General features: G+C 43.8%; 1 protein-coding gene across 1 annotated transcript; it reads right to left on the bottom strand.

Annotated features, from left to right (window-relative positions):
- Nucleotides 1–638: 638 nt before the first annotated feature.
- On the bottom strand, nt 639–21,837 carry ngef (neuronal guanine nucleotide exchange factor; the record flags this gene model as incomplete). Its single annotated transcript, XM_080547261.1, has 16 exons — nt 21,695–21,837; nt 20,849–21,120; nt 14,793–14,904; nt 14,180–14,485; nt 13,281–13,360; nt 10,643–10,893; nt 9,823–9,983; nt 9,470–9,622; nt 6,878–7,007; nt 5,080–5,154; nt 3,870–3,959; nt 2,529–2,692; nt 1,992–2,150; nt 1,696–1,775; nt 1,069–1,173; nt 639–877 (listed from the first exon to the last, which is right to left on the bottom strand). Exons 2-16 carry the CDS (start codon nt 21,057–21,059, stop codon nt 639–641), a joined length of 2,316 nt encoding a protein of 771 aa, XP_080403387.1. The 5' UTR covers nt 21,060–21,120; nt 21,695–21,837.
- Between the last annotated feature and the right edge of the window lie 2,160 nt (nt 21,838–23,997).

Here is a 23,997-nt window from a genome sequence, read left to right as displayed (position 1 = left end):
TGATTGTTGATGTACAAATTCAAATTTTCCATTCAATACTGTTTAAATTTGTAGAAATGTTCCTTTGTAGCTTATGTAGCGTTTTAATAGAGTGCTGTTTTACAAACGGGTAGATTGTCATGTCATTGTTCACAGGGATTTGATTCTCTAGCGAAGCGCTTAAAAAAAATTGAAGACAAAATACACCCATGCAGTTGAGGTGTGATTACGTTACATTCACATGCGATCCTCCCCCAGGAAAACTGTTTCTGTGGTTCTCTTCTCTTTTCGCATGCATAACTCCTCTTCCTGAGTCTTCTTCTACAGTTGCCTTTGACTGTCAGTGCCAACAATTTCACATGAAGTTCATATTGTAGGACATGCAAGTTTATAGTAGTGAATGAAAACAATTTGTGTAAGTGCTCTTAGCTAGCAGGACTCTACAGGGCAACCTGGGATCGATCCCCAGCCCTGGTGCACTCAAACCACCTGAACCCGCAGAAATGAAGAAATTATGCAATCTCATGATGTCATTTTCCTCCAATGCAACCCCAGGCTTGAATCATAACATTCTCCGATCCATTTGGTGCCATACAGATGATTGCCTACGGGGCTTCACTCAGTGACTCCTGGGTTAACCTCACACTCTCAAAACAACCTCACACTTCCTCTGATTGGTCGGTCCAAGTATCGAAGAAGTTGGAGACCTTTTGGGTGCGCCTGGCCCTGGAGCCCACCTTTGGCCCAAAAGTAGACCCCCCCCCTCCCTGAGCCTGGTGGATCCGCTGGCACTCTCGCAAGTTCTGGGCCCGGACTTCCTTGCTCAGGATCTCCTCCACCACCCTGCTGAGGAACCACCCCTTCTCGCCGTCATGGAGCCTCTCACCCATCATCCAACCTGAGAAAGACAGGGAGGAAGGGAGGGAGGGAGAGAGCATACAACGTCAGAAGGCAATGCCCCACCAGGTGGAGCTGTGGTGCAAGATGCTCGTTACATCTGATAGGCCTGGTGAAACTCATTAGACAGGTGAAACTCATCAAAGCTCCTTCTCACTAAGATTTACAAGCAGATATGGGGTCTTGTCTCACCGTCGTCTGTTCTCTCCAGGATGTTGAGGACGTCGGCCATCTCGATGGACATCTCGTCTGGTTCCTGAGATGAGTAGGACTGGATGCATTGCACCTGAGGGGAGTCTGACACACAGACAGAGAGCAGCATAGCAGCACATCAATTCTACTGATCACCTGTTAGAACAGGTATCCATGCATTCAGCAGTGAGTAAATAACATTCATCTGTGAGTAAATACTATGTGAAGACACAGTGGCGGACTCAGGCTGTTTGAAGGGCAGGGGCGAAAAGAAAAAAAGGGCACCTACTGCACAACATGGGACCCCATCAGTGCACATGGTCAAGTTTAGACCATTGGAAGGGCAGCCAATAGGGCACATCCTCTACTTTTGCCACTCAAAACGGCACTTTAGTGCGACGTTTTTCAACGGTGGGGGCACATGGTCAAATTTAGACCATTGGAGGGGCACCAATAGGGCACGTCCTCATTTTCGCCACTCAAAAGGGCATTTTTGCCACTCAAAAGGGCACTTAAGCGAGACGTTTTTCAACCGTGGGGGCACCAGGAGGGGCGGTCGCCCCCCCTGCCCCCCCCCCCCCGAGTCCACCAGTGTGAAGACATCATCTGCGACCGACAATTTCTCACCTGGTTGGTGCGCGCTAGTGGACATGAAGCGTGTGCGTCGGTTTGGTGTGAGAGCACAGATCCAGCGCAGCTTATCACTCCTGCCAACAACACAGAAACACAAGACACTGTTTACAACTGATAGGCGACATGGAAAACATTGACATGTGACAGCAGTAGTTGTATTACTGTGTATTACAGTGTACAATGTAAAAATGATGATACTGTGTGGTCCCAAAAAACTGGGGTGGGGTTAAGACCCTAGTGTGAGGTATAGGTGTTATAGTTGAATGTTGAATGTTTTCAACCACACTCACATGCTGGAGGCCTTGAGCATGTAGTTGACGCTCCTCTCCTCCTGGTTCTCTAAGAGTTTCAGGTTGAACACGTTGGCCAACATCTGGCCTTGGTCCTCCAAGTCCTCGGTCCTCAACATGGCCCGAGTGCACGAGTCCAGCACCTGGAACTTCTCCCCACTGATGGTTATGCAAAACACACAAACACACATTCCCAAAAAATATAATTGAGCAGTTTTACACAAAACGTGACGTTAGAATTATAAGGTTCTATCTCCATTTTTGTCAAAATTGAGTTTTTTACATAATCTGATCCATTAGGTGTTTATTAATGCCTGTGTGGTGTTATTATTAAATGTTGACATTTTTGAGTTAGTAATTCATAAAATACAAAGCTTCCATCTCACAAAACATAATGGAATGTAAAAACTTTGACGCTCAATATCTCTGAACTACCCTAAACGGAGATAGAACCGTATAATTCTAAGCTCACGAAAGGGTATAGTTCCCTACGATACCCTGTGGAGTAGTAACACAAAGAGGATGGCAGAGGCTGACCTGGAGCTTCGTTTGGTGATGAGCAGCAGGTTGTTAAAGAGAAACAAGTAGACAGGGTGGTAGAGCTTGCGGCTTCGCATGGTCCTAGTGCTCTTGGGTCCGGCCATCTGCTGCACTTCGCCCTTCTTCAACAGCCAGCGCGAGTGGGAAATGACTGGCACAGACTGGGGGTTCACAGGTCACCAGGGGTCAGGGGTCATATCAAGGTCAAATATGGTCATTACATATTTTTGTTTGCTTTTTTACTCCCAAAAGAAACAGTTCCCATACAATGTCTGCTTGTACAGTTTCAGTGTTTAGTTTTGGTCAACTGACTTTCATCAGGGACTGGTGAAACTAGCAATGAGCATATGTATAATCCAGCGGCAAGGCCTTCTCTGCTGGCCAAGAGATTGTCCGAAAATTATATTTTTTAGAATCGAATCTATATTTTCATTAATGCTAAATATATTTTTTACTAAGTTCGTTCCCAATAATCTATTAACCTACTCTCTCCCTCAGTTGTGCTGCTTCTAGTGCAGCTCATATAAATTAGAGCTTTTATCCAATCAGATTTTCCACTTGTGCTGTCTCCGGGTTAAAAATCTACCCATGAGGCCTTCAGAATTTGTTGTGAATCTCCTTTGCCGTTGAAGCAAATGCAGACAAAGTTGTTGATTGTCATATTCTTTAACCAATCAGATTTAGAGTGTGCCATGTTGGCCGTATTCTTTGACATGCCGTACCTTCTAGCTGGCCAAGCCGTTGAGGAGCATGCATCAACAATTCCAGCCCTAAAACGCATTAAAACGTATTGTAGTGACAGGACTACAGTTAGTATTGTGCCTTCCTGTTTCCCAGCATGCATTGTGTTCCGACTTCAGAGAGTTATGTTATTAAATGTCCTATGCAAGTGTTATGCATGTTTGTTTTTTCAATGTTGTTAATGGTTAGTAGTCGTTTCTGGTTGTAAGTGTTTTGGGGAATTAAGTACCGAAACCATAGGTGATATTGCTGTTTGGTTTGATGACCCCAGCGTTACCTTTCATGGTATTGTGAATATGGGATGGTTATGTCAAATGACAATAATAGTGTCAATAAAATGACAATATAAATGGAATGGTGATATAGTGTCATAGTGAGGTTATTTTAAGGCGGGTTAATTGCGGGAGGATATTACTGACCTAGGCGTAAAATACAAGGCCTAGGTGTAAAATACACGGCCCGCCACTGGTGTAATTGTAATAATATACTCTGTCATTGATATATCCATATGACCCCATTGAACCAATTCACTTTGTCTTTGTGACAGTTTCACTCCTCACTCTGACTGTAACATGTGAGATGTGTGACTGTGTTTACCTTAGATTTGAACTCCAATGTTTTCTCAATGCAGATCAGCTCCTCTGTGCGACTCATTTTCCTCACCCCCTCATTACATTCCTTCACAATCTGAGACACACACACACGCACACAATGAACACACACCCTAAGGAAACATCTCCGAAAACTCGCTGTGGTATTAGTACTACATGTTACGACTATCAATATACTGTATCATAGATAAGGTAGATGATGATCAGTGTGCAGATAAATACAATCCATGGAGACAAGGTAAAGCAAATTATTCGTAGATGGCTACTGAACCTGTTTCAGAACCTAATCGCTATATGTATCCATGTGCTATGGGGGCAGCTCCAATCAAAAGAGAGGTGTGACACCCCATAGGACATCACTACTTCTTCATATTTCATCACTCTATGACCTGAGCCTGAGCCCAACTCTAACCATTATAGTAAGTACGTTTTTATTTTCACTTGTTTGCCTGTTTTAACCTGCTGTGGCTTTCACTCTTGTATTATGTTTTATTGTGTTTCATCCATGTTATGTAAAGGACTTTGTGACCCTTGGTCTGGGAAAGGTGCTGTATAAATACATTTTACACACAATAAAACACAATAAAACATCATACAAGAGCGAAAGCCACAGCGACAACCAGAGCGAAAGTAACAACAGGTGTACAACAACATCAACAGGACACAGAAAGACAGGCCCTTGGGGCTATCCAAAAGCCTGTCTATACAAGATAGTCTTTAGCTGTTTTTTGAAAACCTCGACCGAGCCAGCTGATCTAAGATCCGAGGGCAGAGCATTCCAGAGCCGGGGAGCCACGGTTTGGAATGCTCTATCACCCCTTGGTCTTCAATCTGGTACAGGGGACAACCAACAAACCCTGGTCAGAGGACCTGAGAGACCTACTGGGGCTGTAAGGACGCAGTAGGTCACAGATGTAAGCAGGCGCCTGACCATGGAGGGCTCTGTAGGTGATGACCAGAACCTTGAAGTTAATTCTATATTTGATGGGGAGCCAGTAGGGATGCTAAGATGGGGGTGATTTTCTGGACCTAGTCAACAGCCTTGCAGCTGCATGTTGGACCATTTGTAGGCGGCCCCATACTTCCAACACATTCTTCATTGTACTCCACCACAGCACTGACCTCGATCCAACTCATCCCTGCCAGGTCTAGATGTGTGTGTGGTTTATTTTTATTTATTTATTTTTTTACAGTACCTGTTCCAGCTGCTTATGTGCTTTGATGGCGCTGGCCTCCCTGTCTGAGTTCTCCATTGCCCTCTTCAGAATGTTCTGGAAGCAACGGTGTGAAATTATTTCATAGCACTTAACATTAAGTATAATAATAATAATAACTTTAATTTATATAGCGCCTTTCAAAGACCCAAGGACCCTGTACAAGGGGATGAAATGGACAGCCAAAACAGAAAACAAACAAAGCAAAAACAATGACTAGGGGCCAAAAGTACTTTAGTGGTAACACTGTTATTGCAACATAACAACATTGTACTAACATAGTGTTACATAGAGAAAACAGCCGGGGGCAGGTATTTCTCCTATAGGGCCCCCCCCGCCTTTGGAACAGCCTGCCACATGTTCGGTCATCAGTCTTTAATCTAGATTAAAAACCCACATATTTAGGCTCAGCTATGACTAGCAGTAAACCTGTTATGTGTGTACATCATTCCGGTATTGTCATTCACACTCCCACAAATTCCACACTAACTCTCACTATCCCATGAGCCCCCCCATCCAGTCCAGGGTCCAACCACTACCATCTGTATTCCTGGCCCAAAAGGCCTCCCGATGGAACCCCACACTGCCTACCAACGCTGCCCTCCCTACTGTCTAGCATTCCATGTCTTATTTTTTCTTCTTTTAAAAAAATATATATTTTTAGGGCATTTCTGCTTTATTGGGATAGAGACAGTAGAGACTGACAGGAAGGATGGGTGAGGGAGAGGAGGGATGACAGGAAGGATGGGTGAGAGAGAGAGAGAGAGAGAGAAAGAGAGAGAGAGGAGGGATGACAGGAAGGATGGGTGAGAGAGAGAGAGAGAGAGAGAGAGAGAGAGAGAGAGAGGAGGGATGACAGGAAGGATGGGTGAGAGAGAGAGAGAGAGAGAGAGAGAGAGAGAGAGAGAGAGGAGGGATGACAGGACGGATGGGTGAGAGAGAGAGAGAGTGGAGGGATGACAGGAAGGATGGGTGAGAGAGAGAGAGAGAGAGAGAGAGAGAGGAGGGATGACAGGAAGGATGGGTGTGAGAGAGAGAGAGAGAAAGAGAGAGAGAGGAGGGATGACAGGAAGGATGGGTGAGAGAGAGAGAGAGAGAGAGAGAGAGAGAGAGAGAGAGAGAGGAGGGATGACAGGAAGGATGGGTGAGAGAGAGAGAGAGGAGGGATGACAGGAAGGATGGGTGAGAGAGAGAGAGAGAGAGGAGGGATGACAGGAAGGATGGGTGAGAGAGAGAGAGAGAGGAGGGATGACAGGAAGGATGGGTGAGAGAGAGAGAGAGAGAGAGAGGAGGGATGACATGCAGAACAGGTTGATAGCCGGAATCAAACCAGGGATGCGCCATAGCACTCCACATCTGCATGTCCTGAAGTCAAATCTCTGCTATTATGTTTGTTGTTTACCTATCTTCTGTTTGAATTTGGATTTGTTTTCCCTTTGTAAAGTGTATATATTACGGTACATGTGGGAATACGGTACATGTGGGAAAACTAGGGTTAGGGTTAGGTGCTAGGGTGACTTGGTACATGCTGGCATGTCTAACCCTAACCCTAACCTTAACCCTAACCCTAACCCTACCCCTAACCCTACCCCTAACCCTAACCCTACCCCTAACCCTAACCCTAACCTTAACCGTAGCACCCTAGCACCTAACCCTAACCCTAGTTTTCCCACATGTACCGTAACATTATACTAAATCAAGCTTGACGTGATTATGGCGTGGAAGGCTTTTATTATACAAGTGGGATAAAGAACAGACCCTGTTGGTGTATTTACTGTACCTGCACTAGAAGCTTGAGCCGGGTGATCCTCTGGAAAGGGAGGATGAGGAAGGAGGTGAAGGAGAGGCCTCGGACGCGGGGATTGTTCTCCAGCTGAGCCATGGCCTCACGGAATGACTGGTTTCCCTGTCTGGACAGAACACATGCTCAAAGAAACACAGAGAGACAGGACCAACACAAACCACAGGCATGCTCCTGACACACAAACTCAAAAGTTAAATAATTGTTTTATTGCCATTCAATCAACTTGTCAGTCAATTGTTGGAATTTAGTATTTTATGCTTCATGCCAAAAACGAGGGGTTCAGTGCCTTGCTCAAGGACACCTCGACAAGTGGCCAGCCGGGGTTCGAACCACAGAGCAGGCGACCTTGCGATCATTAGACGCCGTCTCTACCTAAAGTTGCAACTATACCCTTGTAGTAATGCTGATATTACTCTGATAACAACAACAACAACAACAACCCAACACTGTATTAACATGTTATTACCATAGTACATGCAAGGTGAGGATAGGGACGTAGGGTAAACTGATCCTAGATCTGTGCCTAAGGGGAACTTCTATCTGGAGCAACCAATGTAAATAAGGCAAAATCAAACGTTCCCAAAGATACTATTCTATTAGGTCATGCCATGATTGGCCTAATAGAAACCACAACACCTGTTTAGACACTCTGTCCTGGCAAGTCAACCACAGACAGAGAGATCCTCCTTCCTTGAGCAAGACTGACAGCGAACTGTTCAGCGAACTGAACTTAGTTCTGTCTCACCATGTCACCAAGCATGAGAGGTGAGTTTTGCTAAAGCCTCTTTCAAATCAATTCAGAAAAAATCTCTCGTTTTGCATATAAAGGTAATAGAGAGGGGGGTGGGGGGGGGGCAACAATCGTCTTTGCTTCTGACGTAGGTTTACGTGTAGCCCTGTAAAATAATCTGCCCAGGAATGAGCAGCAATGAAAACCTCTTAAGAATCTGGATCTCCCAGCCTAGGGGGGAGAAATTTGTTGCTCCCAGAGAGGAAACCAGCTGCTCCCTTTCCAAATATCACAGCATGAAGACATAGAAGGTTCTAGGTTGTTTCACCATAATTCTGATGATGACGGATCTAACATTTGAGAGAACCAACTTGTCAGCTCAGCATGTGATACAGCATTGTTAGATGATGTGGTGGGGGAGTTACCTAACACCAGGGCATAAGGTCATAGAGTCCACTTTCCGACTTATGATGCAGGGCTACGGATGTCAAGTTATGGTATTTCTTCGTCACATGTCACGCTACACTCATGATGGGTGGAGAAAGATTATCCACGTGGTGTGTTGGCGCTTAGGATATTCTAGAGCAAACCACTGACGAACATGAATGATTATGTTGTCTTGTGACTTCCATTCAAAACAAACACATACACACACACACAGACACACACACACACACACACACACACACACACACATACGCGCACACATACACACACACACACACACACATACACACACACACACACACATACACACACACACACACACATACACACACACATACACACACACACACACACACACACATATGCACACACACATACACACACATACGCACACACACACACACACACACACACACACACACACACACATACACACACACACATAACATACACCATGAGCAATGATTTGAACAATGGCTGGTGTTTTCTTTCCTCCAGTAAGGGTTGGTTACTGGCTGGGCTCCCAGTACATGTGTGGGAACGTCACAGTGCCTCACTCAGGTATGTAGTGATGAGGCACTTCTAGCTTAGCAACCCCACCCTATCTCGCAATTTAGCCGTCACAATCAATCCAAATACAGACTAACACACACACACACACACAGGGCTGATGTACTGTATGTGTCATTCACATACACTAGTGTATGTGAATGACACATACAGTACATACAGTACATCAGATAACAATACAACACTTCCACTTTAAATAACAATCTGTTCAACTGTCTAGTGGCTAGACTATTGTTATCACTTCTTATCACTTGTTATCTTATCAATTCTTATCACTTGTTATCACTTCTCAGGGTTCTCACTTAGGGCTCTATTTTGTTCTGTTGCTTGCTGGGCAGCTACTTTCTGTGGTACTGAACGATTTGATAATCTCCAATGTATCCACTTATACAGTATATACTTTGTGCCTAGGTCTACCTATATTTTATCTTTTAAATGTACTTTTTTCCTCCAGGGAGCCGTATAAAACATCATGGCATAGGGACTGCGGATGAAAACTAGCTTTCGGGCTAACTCTGGTGTATTTACAATTTATTTTTGTTTTATTAATATGCACTGTCCCCTTGAATAAATAAATGAATCTGAATCTGAATCTGAACAGACTACAGAGCAAGAAGACACTGGCACCGTTCTACCCCCCTAGATCCATAGTTACATCGCTTATTCAGGGAATATCTGGGGGAAGACTGATCATATCTACACCCTGATTTGTGATGATGATTTAGTGTTTGGATGGCAGCTATATAAACCACAACATCCCCAATCCTTATTGACCTATCAGCATCGAGAGCTTAGTAAATTGTAAGAGGAGGGGGACCCACAATATGCGTCGGTAGTTCTTCTCCTGGTACACCTGATTGATGACGTAAGTGATGAACACCTGGAAGTGTGCGACAGCGTGGTCGTGGACAATGTCACACACGTCTGAGATCTGGATGGACTGCTCGATGCGGTTCTCCAGGTCCATCAGGAACCTAAAGAAGTAGTGTGACATCATGAGCAGAGTGGCCATACAATCATACAGTGTGATTATATCATGCAAAATGAAAAGGTCTAGTCTCCACACACACACACACACGCACATACACACACACACACACACACGCACATACGCACACACACATACACACACACACACGCACACACACATACCAACATGCTTAAATGCTCGTACCTTTCGCTGGCCTTCATCACCTCTTCTATGTTGGAGAACAGGAAGTGCATGTCTGATTGGCTGAGGGTGTTGACCAGCACAGGGTTTCGCAGGAAGTGTGTCTCCAGCACCTCCAGACTCTTGTAGTAGGACGCCTCCGATGATACCAGCTCAAACATGGCCTAGAAGGGTAAGATGAGAAACATATTCAACAGATTCACAACACATATAATATCTCCCCTACTGTTCCATAGGACCACTGCCCTCCAACATCCCAACATTCATTTATGTGTCCGTCCCCCTCAATTCCTGCTGAACTACCCCTCAAGCCCCCTTGATCGGGTTTGAAGCACACTTTTGTGATTTGGTGACGGTAAGCTGATCGTAGAGCTATCTATAGGAATAAGAATCCCGTTTTTTTACCCAGAGCATACATTAGAACACTCTCACCTTTCTGCATTGTGACCTCTTTTAACACTAGAACAGCCGTGCCTTTTTTACCTACTAAAAGAGCCGCCTCGAGCCCCTCTTTACAATGCTCAAGCTGCTATTTACACACAACGACCACTAGTTGGCCGCTTGTAAATGAACCTGCTTCCTACACAGAAAAACTGAAAAATCGCTTTATACTAGCTTATCCTGATTTTGAAAATGTAAGGATACGGGGTGATAGAACGCATATCTAGGAAAAGTCATGAAAGGAGGGTCCTGAAATTTGATTGAGTGCAGTGAGATATAACATTTTTCTTTCCTCACAGGGGTCAAGGACCCCAAGGACCCCTCATGGCTGTTCTAGTGTTAACCCTTTACCGTCCAGTATGACATGTGACCCAACCCTCACCTCCTGTATGATGATCTCCCTGGGGGGAAGCTGGGTCAGCAGGCCACTCTGCTGTACAGCCTCCAGGTTCTGCCACAGGCTGAGAGACCGGGCGCTGTTCCTCAGCTGGAGCTGCAGGGAGGGCGGGGACATCGGCCCGGACCCTGCGACCCCTGACCCTGCTGGGACCCGTGGCGCCAGCCCCTCGAGCTGTCGTCGCTCCTCAATCTCCTGCTGCTTGGACGTATCCCTGTACTCCTGGTACAGGAAGGCTGGAGGGACAAAAAGATCAGAGGCAAGGCAAGTTGATTTGTATAGCACTTTTCATACAACAGGTGCAATTCAAAGTGCTTTACATATAGCATGAAAAAATACAGAAAAAAGAGGATAGTAAGAAAATAAAAAATGACAAGAATAGATACATATACTGTATATTAAGGATGGGACAGAATAATATATTATAAATAGAATGATATAATAATATATATTATATATAAATCTATTAATAATAGAACGCAAATTAACGGACAGAACTAACGTCGGTTAGTTGTTTTTGCATTAATCATGCACAGAAAAACAATATACACAATACACAAGCAAAATATTAATATAGGCCTAGTTCAGTAATTATTATTACTTATTATTACTGTTGAGTGTGGAACAGGCAGAGTCTGACGTCATTCAACTGTGTCAGTGTTTACAGTTGGGATACTAGGCCATTTGTTTTTAGCCTAGCCTTGTGAGGGCTACGTTCCTAGTGTAAGAATACGCCTTATTGTTTTGTTGGTCTCTTTGTAAAAATGGCAGTGTTTACATCTCCTGGCTCTATGGTAGATATTATGCTGAATTTTGCATTCTGGAGGAAGGAGAAAGAGAGTGAGAGTTTCAGTTGAAGCTGAAGAGATTGGAGGCAGACATGGCTATTAAGTTTCAGAAAGGTGAAATCGCGATGGGATCTAACGGTGTCAGGTATGGAGGACGGATCGTGCCACAATGAAATACAATACACACATTGAAACGCAAATGCTAAAATACAGAATATTTGTGCCAAAATGAGATCAAAACAGCCGCATTACATTTCGAGATATGTTTTGGCACTATATGCAAATTCTAGTCATGTTATAGGCTGGTTTCCTCCTTAGGGGAGTGGCTGTTTGGAACTGGCTGTTTGGAACTGGATACTTCTTTATTTCCAATCATAGTTTGCTAGCTTACTTACTTACTTATCAGATGTACATTTGTGATAGACGCATATCTCAGGCTTTTCCCCCTGGTCCGTATGATGTCGGGGCAAGGGGGCTTGCATAATGCCAAAACTCATGTCGAAATGCAATGTACACATCTCGAAATACAATACGGCTGTATGATTTCTTTTTGGCACAAATATTCTGTATTTCTGCATTTGCATTTCAATACACATGTATTGTATATTTCGATGTGTGTATTGTATTTCATTGTGGCACGATCTGTCCTCCATAGGTCAGGCAGTGTTCCTCAGGTTTTGATGTGAGTAAAAACATTTCATTGGTCCCTGTTTTTCTTGATTTCGGGTAGTCTATAGCTAGACTATTGGTAAACATTGTACTTGGAAATGGCTGGACAGCTATTCATCGCTCTAATGCATGTGCAAGGTATTAGCGGCATGCCTGTTTTCTGTTCTGCATTATTGTTATGTTTTGTCACGTGATAGGGTTTTGTTTGCAATCCTTGCAATCATTATGAGTATTTTAAGTACTATAGGCTTGCCATAGCCAGGTAAAATCACCTAAATTAAAGGGCTAGGATTGCTGAAGGACTTAGCATTTCTCTTTCAGTCAGTATTAGGAGAAAAATGTTTGCATTCTGATAAGCGTTGTAGTTAGCTTTGAAGGAGAACATGTGTTTCTGTATGTGTGTGCCTGTGTGTGTGTGTGTGTGTGTGTGTGTGTGTGTGTGTGTGTGTGTGTGTGTACATGTGTGTGTTCTGTCCTCTCAATGATGGCAAGGTGATTTTGTACAGTTGGAGCCTGTTGCATAAGCCGCCTCAGTCATATTCAACAACAGCTTGGTTAGGTGGGCGTCTGGACTGACTGACTTATATAAGAGGGAGAGAGAGAGAGAGAGAGAGAGAGAGAGAGAGAGAGAGAGAGAGAGAGAGAGAGAGAGAGAGAGAGAGAGAGAGAGAGAGAGAGAGAGATTGAGACAGGAGGAAAGAGAGTAGTGCCTGAACCAACATGTTGTCAAGGAGCACTTTCTCTAGTTATTCCATGAATGTGTGCGTTTCCAAGGACATCTATGTACATGTACATCTATGTGTATGCCAGCAATCAGAACATTGGCACTTCTTCATACCATTACAGTTACTGGCTATAGAAAATAGCCCTGCAAGAGAACAAGAGAGTACAATCAACTCTCAGAGGAATTCAACCTTGACAGACACACACAAACACCACACCAGTATAAATGTGGGTATGTTATCAAGCTTCTTTTTTTTTTCATGCCTTATGATAAGTTATCAGTGTGGTCTAACAGCACTATGTACAAGCAAGCTGTACAAAATGAAGCTGGAAGGCTTTAGAGTAGGCGTAATGCATATGTTACCTCCACCGTGTTAACCTCTACCTCGCTAACATATTCGTGTTGTGAAATGCATAAGAATATCGGCTATGTTTTTTCTCACCGATATTTTTGACGATGTTGAGGCTGTGGCAGATGCTTTCTATTTTTATCTGGGAAGTGCTCTCCTCGTTGCTCACCATCCTGAGAATAAAAAGGGACATTGAGGAGAAGGAGTAAGATGTACTGTACAAAGGAAATGGAGAGAAATAAGTATTGACTTTCTTGACATCAAAAGCAACGCTGTTCCCCTCAACCTGTGAATTGTATGACAATAAAATGGACAAGAACATAATTATAATGCTCCAGTGCATGATGTCTGGAAGAGCATAACAACTAACAGACACAGTTTGCACATTTCAACAGATTGTTTTCAAATGTTCTTTAAGAAATGTACATTTTCCTTAAAAAGAGATCTTCGTCCTGGAGATCAATATGGAGTATTCCCCTGCTTAAATAAGGATAAACAAATGTGTTTGAGCCCAAAGGGTCAGACCAGGGACTACTGTTGACATTGAGTTTGTCTTTGGAAGGATTAAATAGAATGCGCAGAAATCACTGTCTCTTATGTTGCAGGCACATTTGTTGAAATGCAGTATGAAGATTTTGAAACACTCTCTACAATTTTTGGCCCCGCTCACTTGCTCTCTTCCAAGGATGTTCACTGAGTATCTCCCTTTTAAAAGCCCACACTTGAAAACACTCTTCCTCTAAAGCATGTCATGGATTAAGTACCAACATTAAAGTGCCGTGTGACTTTCTATTCATCATTATCATCATCATCATCATCATCATCATCATTTACATTTACATTTTTGGCATTTAGCAGATGCCTTTATCCAAAGTGACTTACAACAAGTATATTTGAATAAGTAAGTGAATCATCTATCCATCAGTCATAGCAGGAGAAGAGGAAGAAGCAGAACCCAGTGATTTCTACTGGCATTAGTAAACATTTTTTACCTGAGCTTGACTGCGTCCACGTCGGCCACCTCTGCCTGGTGCTGCTTGTCCCCTCCAGGCTCCTGTACAGAGCAGGCGGTGGCTGTGCGTTCCGAGAGGCTCTCCATGTCTCCGCTGTGTCTTCCGTGCGTCCGGTAGAAGCCTACCTCTCCCGCAGCAACCAAAACAGACGATCCTCCGCATTGACCGTTGGCGGGAGATGCATCTGCCCCCCTCCCCTGTCCTCTCCTCCCCCCGACGGGGGACGAGGCCCCGCTAGGAGGCACGCGTGGGCTCATAGGCTCCCCGTTGCTTGGCAACATACCTCTGCAACGGAGTGAATGTGGATAGGTTGGTGTACTAAAATATTACAGTAAGAAACAGTCTGCAGCTTAAACATTAAGCAAAAAGTGGAGAAAAAAAATGGTGTGTGTGTGTGTGCGCGCGTGCATGTGTGCGTGCATGCATGGCATGTGTGCGTGCGTGCGTGTGTCTGTATGTATGTGTGCGTGCCTGTGTGTGTGGGTGCGTGCATGTGTTTTCACACAGTCTTGCCTTTGAGCATATGTTCACGTGTTTGTGTATGGGTGTGTGTATATATAGTATCAGGTTGGGTTGGGCAATAGAGGCTCACCGTCGAGACAGGGGCGATAGGGGCGGTTTCTGCAGCACAGGGACACTTAAGGAGCTACCTGCCCTGCTCGCTGGGCTGGCCACTGAGCCAGACCTGGGAGAGACTGCAGGGCCTAGAAAAAGAGAGAGAGGAAAAGTGGGATAAGATATGGAGGAACATATAAGGGTGAGTGGGCAGAGAGGAAAGTACAAGGAAATTGAAAGAAGTCCTATGCAGTGTCTTTATCTCTCATTCCCTCTCTCTCTCCAACACTAAGACACACGCACCCACACCCACACACACAGCCACACTCAAACATACACACACACACAAACGCACAGAGCCTCCTTTGAGCACAGGGGGCAAATTGGCAGGTAGTAGGCCTAATGACTTTGAATCCCCCTTTATGCAAAATAATGTGTTGCTAGAGGCGAGCCTTCTGACTTGGATTGAGAGGGTGTATTTTATAGCAAATTTACTGCATAGAGAGACATGTGAACAACTGTGTTTTCCTCCAAATGCTTAGTCTACTTTAGTGTCTTTACCTCAGCCTTAACATACTGTTTATTTAGCCTCTCCACCTCTCTTTAAGCTGTGTCACTGACTGCTGCCTCGACCTGCAAACACTTGATGTCCCTCTCATGTCTGGACAACTCGTGAGCTTAGAATGATAAGGTTCTATCTCCGTTTAGAATGATAAGGTTCTATCTCCGTTTAGAATGATAAGGTTCTATCTCCGTTTAGAATGATAAGGTTCTATCTCCGTTTAGAATGATAAGGTTCTATCTCCGTTTAGGGCAGCTCAGAGATATTGAGCGTCAAAGTTTTTACCTTCCATTATGTTTTTTGAGATGGAACCTTTGTATTTTATTAATTACTAACTCAAACATGTCAACATTTTAAAAATAACACCACACAGCCATTAATAAACACCTAATGGATCAGATTATGTAAAAAACTAAATTTTGACCAAAAATGAAGATAGAACCTTAGAATTCTAACGTCATGAACTGGTAGTGGGTGTGTTATGTTAGGGGACGTGAGCACCATGAAATTTGAACCAGTCAGCTGTCTGCTCTTTATAAACAGCTGTGCTAATTGAATTGAACAGAAATGACAATCAAGAACAATAGTTAACAAAACAATTGGGCAACACCAGCTACCCCTAAAAGAAATACAAATAAACACTGTCTACCTGATGGCAACTGATTAACCGGGCAGTCTGGAACCATAACCATAGTCATAAACATGCTGTACACCACTTATTATACAGTTAATCTCATGAGAGTTACTCAATTCTGTTGCAACATGGTCTCTCTACACAATATGTGTCAAATGATTTTGTTTTCAAATGAAAACATATCAGGGAAGGTTACGATAATTATAGACCTTATATTAGTATGATTAGGTATTTATAGGTAAGAGCAACATGACCACAAGTCCATCTAGTAGGTCTCCCAATAGGCCTCAGCTATGCTGCTTTCCCCTTTCAGATCACTGTGTGGCAGCATATGGTAATACAAAGAGGTAGATTAAATCATTTGGATTCCATAGCCTTCTAACTAAAGGTTCTTCAACACATTTTCTGTTTATTTGGGGATAGTTGCTGCAGAACAACTTAAGTAATGATATACTTAATGGTATACAGTAGGTTGCAAAGGGCAACCATTTTCTGCTGATCTAAGATCCATAGGCAAAAGCGTTCTATAGTCCCCCTGTGATGAGGATCTATGCGTGTTCAGGTATGTGTAACAAACACTTATTTCTAAACAGACTTTGTACCTTCAGACTGCAGGGGATTTCATGCATTAACTGTGTACATTGTGCCTTGCTTGGCCCATAAGTCTGCTATTGAGCTGTTGTGCAATGCCAGCCAGGACAAAAAAAAAACATGCAATGCTGCAAACACACCTCCATACTCTTACTCATAACCCATTGAACAGTTGTTCCACTTATCGTACCAACAGAACAGAGAGCTTAGTTGACTCATTCTCACCGCAAAAGCTATAGAACAGCCGGTTCAGACAAAGCGGACAGCCAACTCTACTCAAAGAAGCAGACAGCGCAACGCCAGGGGAGGACAGGCTTATTGTAATTACCGGTAATGGAATGGAATGAGAAATGGTCATTAAAACACGTGTTTGACACCATTCCTTATTCCATTCCATGCATTACAATGAGCCCGCCCTCAATGAGTTCTACCTCCAACCATCAATCCCTTGGCTAAACGCACATATCCACATTCTATTACCTAAAATGCGATGAGCACTTTAGTTTACAAGACACATAATCCACACAATACACTCTGAGTCCAACCAAGCAGCCACATGTAAACTACTTGGTTGTACCATAGATATAGATCCATCTCTAGGGCTTATACAAACTGCAAACATCAACCTACTATGCCTTCCATAAGTAATGGAAAGAGGAAGAATGTTGTCTTCTTAAAGCTCTATACTCTAAATAGTTTGGGATCAATTTGAAATCAAACAATTACTATTTACTATTACAATTACAAGCACTTTGAGCTGCATTTCTTGTATGAAAGGTGCTATATAAATAAAGCTTTACTTACTTACTTACAATATGAGGTTGAAGTAGAGATTCTCAGGTTTATTTCAACGTTTACAAAATTACAACCCTTTTTATACATAGTTCCTCTATTTCAGGGAACGAGTAGTATTGGAAAATTGGCTTGACAGGTGTTTCTGGTATGTCAGGTGTATTCTGTCATATACTTTATGCAGGCATGAGAGAGCAGGCTAGTATTGATTCTAGGCTTTGTGTTTGCCTTTGGACTCTGCTATGGTGGGGCGGCTGTGGCGCAGGAGGTAGAGCCGCCGTATAATGACTCAAGGTTGGCAGATCGGCGGTTCGAGCCCCGGCTGGCCACATGTCAAAGTGTCCTTGGGCAAGGCACTGAACCCCAAATTGAGCGGGCCGGCACCTTGCATGGCAGCTTGCCGCCATTGGTGTGTGAATGTGTGTGTGAATGGGTGAATGAGAGGCCGTTGTAAAGCGCTTTGGATAAAGGTGCTATATAAGTGCAGTCCATTTGTGTATGTCAACATGAGGACCAAAGCGGTGTCAATTAAAGTCAAGGAAGCCTTTGGCTGGAAAATCAGAAAAAACATCAGAACCAAAACCTCAGGCTCGCCAAAATCAACAATTTGAAACACTAAATGAAAAATAAAAACACTGGTGAGCTCAGATGACCATAATTCCAAAAATATATATATATTGTATATAAATAAACAGTCCCACAGATCAGGTACACTCTCCAGGAGGGAGGCATGAACGTGAACGTGGCTTCACTGCAAGCCTCTGTAGTCATCCTCAAAAAGGATGGTCAGGTTACAGTTTGCTAAAGGGTTCCTACAAAGCTTTTTTACAGCATGATTTACAGTATACCAACTCATCTGCGAAACATGGCAGAAGGGAGTGATATGGTTCGGGCATGTATTGCTGCCACTAGAACTGACTAACTTGCCTTTATTGTGGATGTAACTGCAGATGGCAGCAGAATGTATTCTGAAGTGTACAGAAACATCTTGTCTGCGGGGGCTCCATCATACAGTAAGACAATGGCAATACAGTAAAAACATATTTGGCTATGACTTGTCTGCTACACTACCCTTTTCTTTTTTGTTTTCTTTCTTTTTTCCCTCCTTTCCTTTCTTGTTCTGTATTGTCATTGTTATGTGTTGTTAAAAGCAATAAAAAATCTTGATCACAAAAAAAAACATACTGCCATAGCAACTCAGGATTTTTTCAGGGACAAACAGTGGAAGTTTTCTTGACTGGCCAATTCAATCTTCAGATTTAAATGTAATTGAAGATTCATTTAATATTCTGAAGAAGGAACTTAAGGCAAAAAGACCTCAATTACAATCAACAATCAAGACGGCTGCAGTACAGGCCTGGCAGAGCATCACCAGAGATCATACCCACCCTCTGGTGGGGTCAATGGGTCACAGACTTCAGGCAGTTATTGCATGCAAACGATTGTCGACCAAATACTAAACACGAGTGCTTCATTTAGACATTATATCATTTTTTCCCGAATACTTTTGGAGCTCTGAAATAGGCAGAGAATGTTTAAAAGAATGTGTACTTTCTAAACGGTGAAACCAATCTGAAAGAAACATTGATTGAATTAAAGCTGATCATCTCTACTTTGACCCCATAGTAATTGTTTGATTTCAAATCCAAACTGTTATAGAGCTAAAAGATAAGATTTTCCAATACTTGTGGGCATTGTATTCACTTTAGAATCATCAAGCCATGACAATACTTTTTCAGATTCAAGATTTGTTGATCAGATACTTGAAAACAGAACAGAAAAGTGAAACAACACTTGTTATGCAACTGCAATAAGAATGAGAGATATTATAGAACACTTGAAACGTATCGAAACCAAAAGTAACAACCAGCCTTAACTGGTTTAAACATTGTCAATCACAACATTTACGCACCAAAGGCGATTGGAGGAGATGAGAAAATTGATGGTTGAAGGTTGAAGAGTGAAGATATAAGATTTTGAGTGACGAGATATTGAATATTGAACATCCGAAAGATGGCTCATACACAACGCCTAGTAAGTTTTGTAATGTATATCTTCACTCTTCAACCTTCAACCGTCAAATTTCTCATCTCCTCCAATCGCCTTTGGTCCATAAATGTTGTGATTGACAATCAGATATTTTAACACATTTAAGAACTGGCCAGCCAGCCAGCCTATCAGAATTCTGGCACAATCCTAGCAGGGTAAAATGTTTCGAGAGAGAGAGAAGAATCAAATGTTGCCGGTCAAGCAAATGTTGACGATCAGCTGTGCTGCGTGCACTATCGACTTTAGCAGACATGAAAATAAACAACTTTTATTGTGTACAAAATCGATTTTCCTTTGTTCAAAATCGATTTTCCTTTGCTGAAAATAGATTTTCCTTTGCGCAAATTTATTTTTTTCTCTAAATAATTGTGGCACATAATTAACTCCATACTCTCTGACCTCAAGCTTTGTACAGGTCAAAGGTTGGTACTAAAAGAACAGGTCTCACTCGGTGAAACAAAACAATAGAACCAGTTACTCAGGTTTCATTTGGTTTGATAGTCACAGTAGGTGGGCTGCCAACCCTGTGTTCTGTGTGACACAGCACAATCACTTCACTGGTCTATGGTACAGCACATAACAACACTATCTCAGCGATATAAGGAACGAGCTCAGGGGGTTTAACAGGACCAATGGACCAATCAGGGAAGCCAGCACACTAAATATTTTTAAAAGAAAGCTAAAAACGCACTTCTTCAATATAGCCTTCAACTAGCTTATCTGCACCTGCCCACTGCTCATTTGCCAGCTATTGCACTCCTTTAACTAGCTCATCTGCACCTGCCTACTGCTCATTTGCCAGCTGCTGCACTTTAAATGTTTTATCTATTTATTTATTATATTTCTACACAGTAATGCACATGGTCTTTAACTCCACAGACTGTGGGGGGATAACATTGGTACCACAAAGCCAAGTTGGGCTACAGATCCATTTATTGTATTTTATCTTTACCTCTTCTTTTACTGTTTTCCCCTGCTTTTATATTCATTCTATGCTATGTTTTATTATATTCACTTCATGTTCTTCATGTTATTGTATTTTATCTTTACCTCTTCTTTTACTGTTTTCCCCTGCTTTTATATTCATTCTATGCTATGTTTTATTATATTCACTTCATGTTCTTAGCCCTTTGAGCTGCATTTATTGTATGAAAGGTGCTATATAAATAAAGCTTTACTTACTTACTTACTTACTTACAATGGGACCATAGAGACTAAAATACCCAAGTACTCGCAGTGTTAACCTGAATTAGGGCCTTATGTGAAGTTGGATACAAAAACACTTGCATGATACATTGACTGTCAGTGGGATAACAAGGGCTCAACATTCCATCGCCGGAAAAAAGAAGAAATGCCATTTATTCTCATCATTTGAATACCTGGTTTGTGGCGTGTGTGGCAGAGAAAGGAGCATTTTCAGGAGATATTGAGAGGGAGGGGAAAGTGGTTTGTTTCTTCTTCTTACATTCAGGTTGTTCTGACGAGGGGAACCTCTTCTTCCTCATCGAGCGGTAAAAGCGGGAATTCCTACGGATGGGGGTGCGCCCCCCCCCTGAGGGGTCGTCCTCATCCTCGTCCTCCTCGTGGCTGGCCTGCACCTGGGCGGCGGGCCGCTTCTCCGGGCACTCCCGCGTCTTCTGCCCCCACTTGCCCCTAAACAGGGCGGTCATCGCCATGGCGCAAAAGCTCAGTCTACCCCTTTCAGATTAGAGGTGGTGGCGTTCCAGTTGGTTGTGGCTTTAGGGGCAGAGGAGAGGAAAGTATCCAGTCAAACACACTAGCCTGAATCCAGGAGAAAATCCATCTGGGATAATGAAATCCTCGTTGAGGTAATACAACAACACACACACCACAGTGTCTCACATACAGGTTAGCGTCTATGCAGCTAGCTAATGTAGCTATGAGAACATACCCCTCTCTCCCTCTTTCTCTCTCTCTCTCTCTATCTCCCTCCTCCTTCTGCCTAGGGCTGTTGTTAGTTACCCAGACAGCCGTGGAGCCAGTGAGAGTCAGCCCCCTCTCTCTCTCCCTAAGCTGTAATTATTGTGTTTATGACTCTCCCTCTCTCTCTCTCTCTCTCTCTCTCTCTCTCTCTCTCTCTCTCTCTCTCTCTCTCTCCCCCTTCTACCTCTCCCTTCCTCCCTCCCTCCCTCCCTCCCTCCCTCTCTCTCTCTCTCTCTCTCTCTCTCTCGCTCTCTGTATGCACCACCCTGTACTGTTTGGGGCCTGAAAGGCATTCCTGAGCCCGGCCTGGTTTCACCTGTCTGCCCACCTCCCTCTGCTCCGCTGGAGATCAAGTAAAGCCACTCACCTGTGCCAGGGAATTCAGCTGCATGGTGATCCCTCCTTTAGGGCTCCTGTTTTTTCTAGATACCTCCCCTGAAGATCTTCAATGTACTTCAACCGGTGCACCCTGTGGTGTATTCTTCTGTATATATATATTTGACACTTCACTTCACAACATCACACCAGAAGCTCGTACCCCTGCTTTTTTTCTTCGTATCCTGTTGAATTGCTGTCAGATTGACGTGGAGACTGTGACGGGTTGTCCTCCTGTGTGTGACGAGTGGACAATGGCTCTGACCCGCGCTCCCTACGACTGCCTTATCTCCAGTCAGCTGATGAAGTAAAGATCAAAGTTCGTTCTCTCTTTATCCACACAGCAAGTGAGAGCACTCCTTAGCACTCCTTTATGACATAAGGCTGGGGAAAGCACACAATGAGGGCCTCATCATATCAGCAGCAGTGCGCATGCCATCAAACTCCCTCCCCCTAATGCAACAGGGTAGAGAGGCTAGGGGGTCAAATACAATTACACAATATCCAAGAGGTAGGGGGGAAGGCTGGGAATGGATACAAGCTTTCTGAAGCTGCCTGATACTCCATAGAAATAACCCCATATACAGTAGAAATAACCCCTGGTTATTATTAATAACCCCAGGTTATTTCTTGATCATCCAGCCAGAATCGTTGTTATATCACAGGGAAAACAAGACACTCGACAGTAATAATAGAAACACAATGTGCTGCGTAGGTTGATCCTGACGTCTCATGTCGCATTGAGAAAAAGACAATGGGACTGAGCAAAGCAGAGCCACACCTTTCCCAGACTCGCCCCGTCGACACTCCTCTCAGACAGGTGTTGAGGTATGAATCACATACCTTTTCTGATTGACAGGAACTTGCCGACCAATTACACTAAGCACAATGAAATGTAGTCGGGCATCTAAATGCACCAGTGCAAATAGTGGCATAGTGCGAAACACATGATGTTGTAGACGGTTCATGGTATCACAGTATAAGGTATTACGGTGAGTATAAATAAATGAATATACATGAGATGAATAGCAATAGGATATGTGCAGTGGAAAGGTAATAGGTCTTGAGGTACGTTATAAGTAAGAAGTGTAATTAGAGACCAATATAATACATATGGTATGCGTAAAACAAGCTGTAGTGCAAAAGCTAAATTGAAGTCCTGAGTGTGCAGCCGGCCAGTTCCTCTTGTTTGGGGGTTGGAGGCGGATTTTTTTTATAATTTTTTTTGAGTGGTGCAGTCCCACTCATATTTTTCATTTTTATCGATAGATTAAGTGGAGAATTAGACAGGAAGGATGGGTGAGAGAGAGAGGAGGGATGACATGCAGGATATGTCCCCGGCCGGATTCGAACCGGGGACCCTGCGGTAACATGGTTGACGCTTAACCCACTACGCTTAACTACGTTCACCTAAGCGCCCCAACTACTGGGATTCTGAGTTCAGCAGAGTAACAGCTGGAGGGAAGAAGCTGTTCCTGAGCCTGCTGGTGAACGGGAAACAGAGACCTGGACCTGGACACAGGACCTCGATGGCAGGGAGTTCGGGCATTGTACTGGGGCGGTTTTCACCACCCGTTGCAGGGCCTTCCAATCAGAGACAGAGCAGCTGCCATACCACACACTCTAATGCAGCTGGTCAGAATGCTCTCGACGGTGCACCGATAGAAGTTGACCAAGATCCTAGGAGACAGATGGGCTTTCTTCATTCTCCTCAGGAAGTATTAGACGCTGCTGCCCCATTTTGACCAGGGTGGAGGAGTTGAGGGTCCAAGAGAGGTCCTTGGAGATGTGGACACCCAGGAGCTTGAAGCCACCTCTATCCTATGGATGAAGCTGGGGTGTGTCTGCAGCTCTTAGCTGTCCTAATAGTCCACAATGAGCTCCTTGGTGTTGAGGGCCAGGTTGTTGCCGGCACACCACACCGCCAGGCGCTGGATCTCCTCCCTGTAGGTCAACGACTCGTCATTGTCACTGATTAGTCCTACAATGTGGTGTTGTCTGCGAACTTGATGATTGTGTTAGAGCCGCACAGGCACACAGTCGTGGGTGAAGGGGGATGTAGAGGAGAGGGCTCAGCACACAGTCCTGTGGGACACTGGTGTTCAGGGACAGGGTGGAGGAGGTGTGGTTGTCTAACCTAACAAACTGTGGTCGGTTGGTCAGGAAGTCCAGGGTCCAGTTGCAGAGGGCGATGCTGATGCCAAGGGTCATTTAGTTTGATGACCAGCTTGGAGGGGATGATGGTGTTGAATGGTGACCTGAAGTCAATGAACAGCATCCTTGCGTAGGTGTTGT

This window comes from Nansenia antarctica (assembly GCF_963989245.1).
Source record: "Nansenia antarctica genome assembly, chromosome: 17".
Lineage (NCBI taxonomy): Eukaryota > Metazoa > Chordata > Actinopteri > Argentiniformes > Microstomatidae > Nansenia > Nansenia antarctica.
Note: the sequence above shows the minus strand (reverse complement) of the source record. Positions and strands in the feature narration are given on the sequence as shown.